This window comes from Dipodomys merriami, unplaced genomic scaffold (assembly GCF_024711535.1).
Source record: "Dipodomys merriami isolate MVZ:Mamm:240054 unplaced genomic scaffold, mDipMer1.0.p SCAF_4, whole genome shotgun sequence".
In the NCBI taxonomy this organism is placed as follows: Eukaryota; Metazoa; Chordata; class Mammalia; order Rodentia; family Heteromyidae; genus Dipodomys; species Dipodomys merriami.
The window spans coordinates 20391773-20402598 of record NW_027205603.1 but is presented as its reverse complement, the minus strand read 5'-3'; the positions used below and the strand labels follow the sequence as shown (position 1 = coordinate 20402598).

General features: G+C 34.7%; 1 protein-coding gene across 12 annotated transcripts in view; it reads right to left on the bottom strand.

The window, feature by feature from the left end:
- The window catches only part of Pard3 (par-3 family cell polarity regulator), a 635367-nt gene that overhangs the window by 259718 nt on the left and 364823 nt on the right, over nt 1-10826 (bottom strand). For 9 of the 12 annotated variants that reach the window (XM_069990667.1, XM_069990655.1, XM_069990656.1 and 6 more), the window contains 3 exons: nt 8259-8398; nt 4648-4776; nt 2354-2392 (listed from right to left, as the gene is read on the bottom strand). In XM_069990667.1, coding sequence (XP_069846768.1) covers nt 2354-2392; nt 4648-4776; nt 8259-8398 — 308 coding nt within the window. The remainder of the gene's footprint in view (nt 1-2353; nt 2393-4647; nt 4777-8258; nt 8399-10826) is intronic. The other 3 variants (XM_069990658.1, XM_069990663.1, XM_069990665.1) reach the window with 1 other exon arrangement.

The following is a 10826-nucleotide window of genomic DNA, read 5'->3' as shown; positions in this document are numbered from 1 at the left end:
AAAAAGTTTGATCTTTGTCCAATAAATTGCTAAGTAATGTCAATAAATCAAGAATGAGTACTATAAGGCAAATTCAATCTTGCTTCAGACAATTGTCACTACAGCTGCTAATTCAAATCCAGTATTCTTAATAAAGTGTTGCATACCCTGATAGATTTTTTTCAGAAAATTATGGACTATCAACAATTCATTGTCATACCATTAACATTAAAGGAATTTTAAAAATTTACAAGTACAAGGAAAGGGAGAAACTCAGATCTACTGGATTTTTAATGGTACTTTTAAGCCTTTCATAATCTGAAATGTTATTAAATAGCACTACACAAAAGGAAGTATAGATGTCAAAGGACATACAAATGAAAAAACAAAAATTGAGACACGCCTGTAATCCTAGCTACTCAGAAGGTTGAGATCTGAGGCTTGCAGTTCAAAGCCAGCCTAGGAAGAAAAGCCTGTGAAACTCTTATCTCCAATAAACCACCAAAAAGCAGGAAGTGGCACTGTGGTCAAGTGGTAGAGAGCTTGCCTAGAGCTCAAGGGCTGAGGGACAGGGTCCAGGCCCAGAGTTCATGCCTCATAACCCAAAACAAAAACACCCCACAAAAGTTGAGAATAAAACTATGCTTTGGTTTAGAAAAATGCTTATTAGATAAAATAACCATTTACAATCAAAAGTGAGATTCACAGGCTTCTTTTCTAAACCCACTTCTCTAATGGCTGAACCATAATTGCAAATTATCATTTTCCTGACATCATCATTTTCTGTATTACACTGTTTTGATCATAAAGGATATAGTTTATGTGTGTAGTCATTCTGTTTTCTAAAATATTCTATGCTATTAAGATTCTAAACCACAAAGAAATGGCACTTTACCAAAGAACACATTGCTGGTATATAGAGTATATACTCTGTTATGTGTGTGGTTGTGAATTCAATACCCAGCAACAAGAAAATAACTAAATAAATAATTTTAAAATGGAGCCAGCAGTGGTTGTAAATATCAAGTAATCCATACTTCACCACCATCTTTAATATGCATTCATACATATATACACCATATCTGGTGCCAGAATGATTAACCAGTGTTAAATGATGACTACCTGAATATTTCCTGTTGTAGTAACATGCTGGCTTAAGCACTGTACCTTTGACACCATACTTTGCTACTGTCACTGTCTTTTCTAATAATGTAAGTTGCTCTTATACTCCAGTTAGTCGTTACAATTACTCTGCCAATCTCCTCCAAATCTATATCCTCAGCACATATAGAACACTGTGGTTTTCATTAGGTATCACCTCTCTATTTGTTTTACAGACAAAACTTCAATAATATGAATTTTCATGATCACATTTCTTAATATAGAATAGCCTCAAAGTTTTTTGTTGGTTTTTTAAAAAATATCTTCCCCTGAGGTCTGACTTCCAATCCATTTTTAGAATGATGCATATTTGAAAATAGCATTCTATTCGTTCAATTTGTCTATTACTAAATCTATGCAGAAAATAAAACCTGTTAATTATATTATTCAAGCCCTTTATATTCTTACTTTTTGCTTCCCTAATATGACATCTTTGAGAAAGATATGGGTTAGCATTACCCACTGTGGTTTTGTTACATTTTCCTTCTATTCAAAATAGTTAGGAATGATAGGTTTTTATGCTGTATGGTTTGATGTATAAAAGATCTTGACTGTTAGAATTTCTACCAGCTAATATTAAATGTCAATATAAAACGCCTCTTGATGGTCCCTTGTATCACATCATTGCAGAATCAGGAGGTAATCCTTGCTTCCATTGTGTTAGCTCTGCCTGGTAGAACCCAGCTTATCCATTACTTCAGGCTGAATAAGGTATGTCTTCCCAACACAACATGACTATGTCTGCACTTTAATCTGAACTGAGAGCATTTAATTTTTGTGAAGAGAAATTATCCCCTTTATGGTTATTGTGACAGCAATCTTTAACTAATAACTGAAATACTGTTTTTATCTTTCCTCTTTATATCATACTTTATTGTACTGTTTATCAAGCTATTTTAAGGCTCCCCCAAATTTTATAGCAAAGTATAGCATGTCACAGGACATACTTTGCATGTGTCAAACTACTGCCACCTGCCCAAGTTTTAGTCCTTTACATGAATGAATACCAATGACTCTAATCTCTCTCTTTTATGCGTGCTTGATTAAAAGTAACCACAAAACACTGCATTTGGGGTAGCAACAAGAAGTCATTTTAAAACAAGACCACTTTGGCAAAAAGGCAGGACAAGTAACTTCATATTTAATTAGTAAGAAGTTCATTTTATTTATTGTTGCAACAAGTCTACATCCTGCAAAAGAGGAAAATTCTTACCGTTTCTTTTGGAACCTGCATCTGGCTTGGCTCTGCACTCTAGAAGAATTGAAGAAAAACATAAATACAGACTGACCAAAGCCATCTTCAACACAGGGGGACACAATGCTTTTATTTTAAGAGAGATTTTGTTGTAAAAATCCACAAACTATATGAAGGGCAAATGATTATATGATGGCTGGTTTATCACTCTGCTTTCCAAGTTTTCAATGATATGTGTGGTATTCACGTGGGGTTTTAGATTTTTTTGACGTAAAATTCACTTGTTCTTTCCCAGAACATCATGAATTTATTATGTGCAGGAAAACAAATCTCACCAAACTGATTTCCTAATAATGGTACTGTTTCTAATTTTGTTTTTAATTTTCCCAACCTGATCTAAGTTTTAAGATGCAGGGTTATTTGATAGCTGGACAGATAGAAATCTGCACCATAATCTCAACCAGAAGATTTCTTTCACATATTACATTGGGGATAAATGTGATTTTTTAAAACATACTATAGACTACTTTCAAGGTTGGTACTTAGGTTTTTTTTTTTTCAAGGCACATTGATAAAACTATTTAGATGAAAGCTAAACTGAAACCGAGGCACCTCAAACAGAGAAAAGGGGGTTGCACTAATTGGATTTGAAGATCATTTTTTAAAAGTCCTATTTAAGTTTTCAGAATCGTATTCTTTTAAATCTTGAAAAGCAGCTGCAATGTGCATAATAGACTGACAGCCTACTGGCTCATTCTTTAATGAAAAGCTCACAAGCAATAAATTAAATAACCAAGAAAAAAAGAAAAGAAAGAGGCAGCAGACGGGAAAAACAGAAGCCTGGAAGATCCAACTTGGAGCAGAACCTGAGCAACCTTGGGCTGGCTCTGTGCTGGCACTGGCTCTGAGAAAACTGCTGAAGAGCAATGTCTAAGTTTGGCAATCTAATAATGCTAACCAGCACGGCTTGGATCCACCCAAGATAAAAGCTTCCTCAAATCCCATGGAAAGCTTGGTAGTGGTTGGGTAAGTGCTCATTTACAATTTAATAGAGATATCTCCAGATTTAGGATCAGGTGGCATTTTAAGCACAAAATTGGATAGCAGTGGGGGGAAAATGGAAAACAGAATTAAAATTGAGAATGATGCTTTAAACATTTTTAAATATAAAGAAGTTTTCATAATTTATTCAAAATCAACCTAAAACAAAAGTGCTTACACTTCTCAAACCTATCCCAGCCTGAAATTTCCATAAAAGCACATAAGGATTTCTTGTATAACTAAGGTACAGGGGATTCCTGACTGAAATTTATCTTTATTTCTAAGAAATATCTATACAAATAAACAATTTATACAAAAGAAAGTATTTTGCTTTTCATTGAATTTTTTTATCACCCATGAGACATCCATACTTAAAGTTACAACCAAGAGGATTAGGTTATAATTTGGGAAGTGCTTTCTTAAAACCTTGCCACTTACTCTAGTTTATATTGATGAACTGCTATTTAGAGAAAGCTGAAAGGTAGTTGAAAAAGATATCAAATACTCTTAAGACAGCTCAAACTGAGTAGGTTTTGAAATATTTAAAATACCACTTTTACTTGAAATAAACAATGTTTTCACCATAGCAAAAGATGAAGGTGACTTATTCAATTATGTCATTTTTATATACAAAGGAAATCCAGCACTTTTTGCAGAAAAATATTTAGAACTAGATTTTATATATATAATACCTATATATATATATATATATATATATATATATATATATATATATATATATTCCATTGTCACTAATACCACACAATGAGAAAGCAAAGTCGACAAGTTAGAACTGCTTCATTAATTTCTTTATATCATGCCGAATAAAGTTATCAGTACTTGTAGTAGCCACAAGGCTTTTTTTTTATTTTCAGTAACACTATTTTTTTTTAAGGTATTCCTTTTTATACAACAGTAAGCAAGCAGCTTTGGCTTAGTGACATTTACTATGAAACTATGAGATGTGGAACTTTGCCATATGTAGATGAGAAGATGGCCAGATTTCAACCATATCATTTAGACTGACAGCTATGTACACTGATAAATACTTCATTATCTAGAAAATATCCCTATGCCCTAATGATTAGATGTCTCTATATTAATTACAAAACATCTGCATTTCTAAAATGTTTGTACTGGGTTAGGGCTGAAAGAAATGGAAAATGTAGAAACTCTTTAGAGAAAGTCTCAATAAACATGCATCACCACATAGCAGCCCCAGACCCTGCTTGCGGACATGAGAAATCATCCACCTCTCTACATTTACACACCAGTTCCCTTGGGTGGAAGGCGTCTTCCTGTCGAAAGACCAGAAGGCTCACAGTCCCTTCCATCTTGGTGCTTCTAAGCAAGGAGACAACTTCTTCTTGTGATTTTCCGGCTAAATCAACTCCATTTACCTAAAACAAATAAAGTATTTTCATCTGTCATTCCAAAGAAGCAGAAAAGAGAAGACACCATATCCAATGTGAAATGTAACTCATTACATACTAAATTCAGCCATAACCTAGTAACCATGACACTTCTAAGGCTAATTAGAAAAACAACTTAAACTAGATACCTTGAAGTAAGCTAGGAAGTAATAAATATTTTAGTGTTCATCAATAAACCAGAAGTTACAACCACCAGGGCATTAAGAATTAAGAACAGGGGCTGGGAAGGTGGCTCAGTGGTAGAGCGCTTGCCTTGCATGCATGGGGCCCTGGGTTCGATTCCTCAGCACCACATAAGCAAAAAGAAAAAAAAAGCCAAAAGTAGCGCTGTGGCTCAAGTGGTAGAGCGCTAGCCTTGAGCTAAAGAGCTGAGGGAAAGCGCCCAGGCCCAGAGTTCAGGCCCCACGACCAGACCCCCTCCCCCCCCACCCACCCCCCACACACACAAGAAATAAGAACAAACAGATAGATCTAAAGTATGAACTTCATGCAAAACTTGATGAACTGAAGTGTTTTAGCTGCCTGGGTATTGCAGATTTTTTCAACACAAATTAAGGAAAGAGATGTTATTCTTAAAAAGTAGTAAAACTATATCAATAATATTTTGGTATAAATGTTGTAAGATTTAATGGTGTTTTACGAACAGTCATGAAAAAAATTTGCTTTCCTAAATAGTACACACTAAATATTACAAAAAAATGATGACAAAATAGTAGTAATCTGGGAGGAGAAGCAATAATTCATATTGCTGTTATTGGTTTTGTTTTGGATTTTTTGTTTTTTGACTTTTAACAACACTGAGGTTTAATGCAGAGCCCTGTGGCTTGCTAGTCAAGTGTTCTACCACTTGAGCCATGCCACCAGTCTTTTATTTTTGCTTAATTTTTTGAGGGTCTCATATTTGTATCTATGTTGTCCTTGAGTACAATTGTCCGCTTTTTGCTTCCTAGTAGATAGATTACAGCCATGTACCACCATTAACAGCTTTTCTTGGTTAGGGCTGGCCTAAAATCATGATCCTCCTGTCTTTACCTCTCACATAGGTGAGACTATAGGCATGAACAACTGCACCTGCTCATTTTAGATTATTTTTCAGTGTTATAAGAGTATTCTAGCAGGAACAAGAGTTTCAGAACAGATCTTAGTAATTCTCACTGCCTTATTGTTTCTAGATGAAAATAGTATTTTAATCAAGGCAAATAGTTTGAATTTGTAGTATCAAAGTTTCATGTCCTTAAAATATGATTTAAAACTCTGGCTTTTTTCGCCGGGCGCTGGTGGCTCACGCCTGTAATCCTAGCTACTCAGGAGGCTGAGATCTGAGGATCGTGGTTCAAAGTCAGCCCGGGCAGGAGAGACTGTGAGACTCCTATCTCCAATAAAAACCACCAGAAAACCGGAAGGGGCGCTGTAGCTCAAGTGGTAGAGCGCTCGCCTTGAGCTGAAGAGCTGAGGGACAGCACCCAGGCCCAGAGTTCAAGCCCCACGACCGACATAAAAAACAAAAACAAAAACAAAAACAAAAACTCTGGCTTTTCTGTTAAAATGACGTTGTATAATTCCACATGCTGTTATTAATTCTAGGAAACAGGTAATGACAGTAGAGTTACAGAAAGTTAAAGGACGAGGCTTGGGGGTTAGCTTAGCAGAAGAGCGCCTGCCTGGCAAGCTCAAGGCCCTGAGTTCGGTCCTGAGCAATGGAAAAAAAAAGAAAAAAGAAAGAAAGAAAAGGTCCTAGACATGAAAGGAGAAAGGAAAAATAGGCTGGGCACCTGATAAATTTTTTCTGTACATAATTTGAAATATTCAGATATACAGCAACAATGTCTACTTAACTATCAATATTACATAAATGTGATTATAGGTTTTAGAATAGTGAGTTTGAAAGACACAAAATTAAAATTCTGTATTTAAAACCAACCTGAAAACTACAGACTGAACAAACAGGTTGCAGGGCATTCTCACGACTTAAAAATCTTTGTGAAATACTGAAAGTAAAGTAAGTATGTGATGAAAGAGAGATGTAAAATCACAGGGATGTCTTTAGAAAAAGAGGAAGAGGAAAAGAAGAAGAGGTAAATGTAAAGAAGAAGAGAAGGAGCAAGGACAGGCAAGCAGTGGAAGAGATTCAGCGAGAAGCTTACCTGGCTTGTGCTAGGCAATGTATCATATCAAGTTGTCAGTACTAACATAAAATTAAACAACAAAACATGTTTTAAGCTGAGTGTTGGTGGCTAATCTTAGCTACTCAGGAGCTGAGATCTTGTTCAAAGCCAGCCTGAACAGGAAAACTCCATGAGACTCTTATCTCCAATAAACCACTCAGAAAACCAGAAGTTGGCACCATGGCTCAAGTGGTAGAGACTATACTTGAGCTGAAGAGCTGAACATGTTTTAAGAAATTATTTTTCAGAAGTTAGAAAGACTAGATCCAAGTCCCAACTAAGACTCTTACTAAATACTGAAAGGCCTGGTAACTTAGACTAAATGCCCTTCAAAATGTGCTGATACATATATAGGACCAAAAGGAAGGACTTAAAGAGTTAAGGCCCAAAGCACAGAGACGGGGAAAAAATAGAGAAGCTATCCTGTATTTCCTTTACCGTAAATAAATATTCTGGAGAATTCAATGTGAGTGTGTTTGAAAACTACAGATAAATGGGCATAGTGCTAAGTTTACTTTAACATCAATGTTTAAGAAAAGTATCTGCTTAATAAGAACATGGGCCATGAGAGGCTGGGAGTGTAGCTCAGGATTAAAGCATTTGCCTAAGGACCTGGGTTCTATCCCAAGAAGCACAAAAACAAGCACAGTATATTTTCTGAAGAAAACACTAAGAAAAAAAACTAATAAAATGTAATGTTTCTTAATCTGACCCCCTTTTATTCCTATGTGCACAGAGCAGATCTTCTCACAAATAGGAGTTAGGTATAAGTGTGTATTTCCGTGATGGTGTCTAAGGTCAGCGAACAATGGCAAAACAAAACAAAACAAAAAATCATGAAAACAAAATTTGTTTTTTAAAATTCTTCAAAATTTGTTTAACTTTTCCTGACTTGTCTCCGTTCATTCTATATGACACCATATCAAACTTTTCAAGACATGATTTTTTTATTTGCTTCATTTGTATCTGTTCTGATTACAAGGTAGATAGCTTTTTTATATTGCCAGACATAAACCTAGCTATATAAACCTACCTACACAGTGTTTATACAGTGACAAAATGTTACCTTATCTTATAAAGTATGTCTGAGTAACTAAAACTTTATAAGTAATCTACAGTAAAAGGAATCCTATCATTAGACAATAAGGAAAAATGGACAATAGAACGCAAATACAGTGTCTGTGATACATAATTCTGCTAAAATATGTAATTTCCTACTTGACAAAAAGTGTTAAAAATTGACTCTCTCAAACGGGAGCTTTATGGGCATCAGAAGACACTCACCTCTATCAGCCTATCTCCTGCCTTAAGTCTGCCATCTTGGATGGCAGCCCCTCGGGGGAGGATGTTCTTCACATAAATTGGAGCTGAGCCACCTATTGTCACGTCTCTTGAGGTGATGCTGAATCCCAAACCTTCTGTTCCTAAATATGTAACAGAGAAAAGTCAGTAAATAACATAGCATCTTAATATTATATATGTATCCTCAAAAGGATCTGTTATTTTCTCTTCCTGAACCTCACATTTTGTCATGTTAACAATGGTCCCTTATTCCTCTAATACTTTAAAAGTGGTAACACATTTTTCAAAAGAGACTAAATTATAAAAGGTTCAAGCAGTTTACCTATCAAAAGCCAATAATCTTTTGCCAAAAAAGCTTAATATAAATATAGGTGCCACATTTTAAAAATCAATTTTGTCTTTCAGTAAGTGGTGACCATAATTGTTTGACTCAAAGAAAAAATATTTCTCTTACAATTCTCAGTACTTTAAAAACAAGTTTTATCACACAAAAGTGATGTTTAGATTTGAAAAGAAGATGGACCAAGGAAATAGAAGTAGCAGACTCTAACCAAACCACAATTACAGCAATTTGCTGAAATCTCAAACCATAGCATCTTTGTCAAGCTCTTTTCTAATTAACCTGTATCTTATTATATATTCCCCATCCTCAGGGGAAAAAAAAAAGCAAATTACTCAATGAATACTTCATTTCTGATCAGTGCTACCTAATCTGGGAATCACATTATTGTGTTTAAAGGTACCGAAATTAATGAGACATTTGTAAATTACTCTCTGTTTTCTATAATTTAAATTCTTAGTTCTTTGACAGATTTCTTGACAAGCAATCTTCTAAATTCAAGACAGTGTAGAAAAGGGGTTAAATGTCAGTAGAATCGACATGTAATAAGCCAAAATGTGATAAGAAAAAAAAAGTGAAGATAATAGTAAATTTCTAATGAACCACAGAATTCTCATAACACTTCTAATAATGAGTAATCGCTACCTAAGCTTTGTTAAAAACCAAGCAAAACAACAACAAAATTGGCTTCTTAACATATTAGGTTTTATTTCAGCTAGAAATCACTTTAGGAATATTCTCTGTCATTATGATAGAACAGAGAGATCTGTAAAGAGCAAAAATCTAGAAATGTGTATAATTTGACATTGCACTCATGGAAACTATGAAAAAAGTGTAAAAAATTTGAAAGCAGAAAAATTATAGGTGAATAAAGTGTGGATAAAAGTAGTAACAGAAAAGAGAAGCAAATAGTCAGAAATACGTACAACAAAATCCACAGAAATATTTCCAAGTTCAGACCAAACATTCATTTATTTCCACTCTAAAATCACTTTGATGTGCCTAGACTGTTAATTTCTTCAGTCTTCCATGTTGAAAACCAGAATGGCATATTGTCTATATGAAATTTTCCTAATTATTCTTCTGGGACTTTTCCATATGTCTCTGTGCCTTCAAAGAACTGTAATGACTTGCAATAACATTTATTAAGAATGAACTCTAAATTATTCTTTTGCAATATTAATTTGTAGGGAATACAAAGACTGTTATATGAACCTCAATTCTATTAAAATATCAGCAATAACCCCTAAATCTGTAAGCTAAAAGTTCAAGCAATGACCTTTAAAAGAAAGATAAATAGATATCAATTTTCATTCAGCAAAGCCAACAAAAGATTTTGCTCTGACTGAAATAGATTACTGACCTTCTCCTCTGACTTTATTAAAAAGCTAATTTCTACCAAAGAGCAGGATGTTTCATAATTCCAAAATGGCAATAAATATTAAGAAATCTTCATTATGTGAACAGGAACACTGAAGCTACCCTATTTTGTCATATTATATGACAGAGTTCCAAAAATATGCCAAGGAGTTGTTATCCTGAAGGTTTCTTAGCACTAAAAAGCACTAGGAATTTAAATAATTGCTGTCACTCCAAAGCATGTTACTTTGAACTGAATTTAGAGTTAAGACTAATGTGCTATGTTATTAATGTACTTTATTACAAGTCTTAAATGTTTCAATAATTGGAAAAAAAACATTGTGGGCTAGCTACAATGAAATCTATTTAATTCTCACGCAAAGATAACTATATTTAGTCCTAAACAAAGACAGTCCACATTCTTCTGCTGACCTAATTATAGTACATATAAGTTATATGTTTCTGTTAAATGCTTGTAAGTACTGGTAGCATGCACAGACAGGATGTACTTTGTGTTATACATTTCATTCTTAGCAAATAACAATCAAGATATATCCGTGACCTGGACACTGGTGGCTCACACCTGAAATTCTAGCTACTCAGGAAGCTGAGATAGAAAGATAGCAGTTCAAAACCAGCCTAGGCAGAAAAGTCTATGAGACGCTAATCTCCAATAAGCCATTATAAATTCAGAAGTGGAGGTGTGGCTCAAGAGGTACAGCACCAACCTTATGGGAAAAAGCTAAGCAAGATCAGGTGGCCCTGGGTTCAAAACACAGATACACACACACACACACACACACACACACACACACAAACACACACACACACAAACACACACACACACAAAC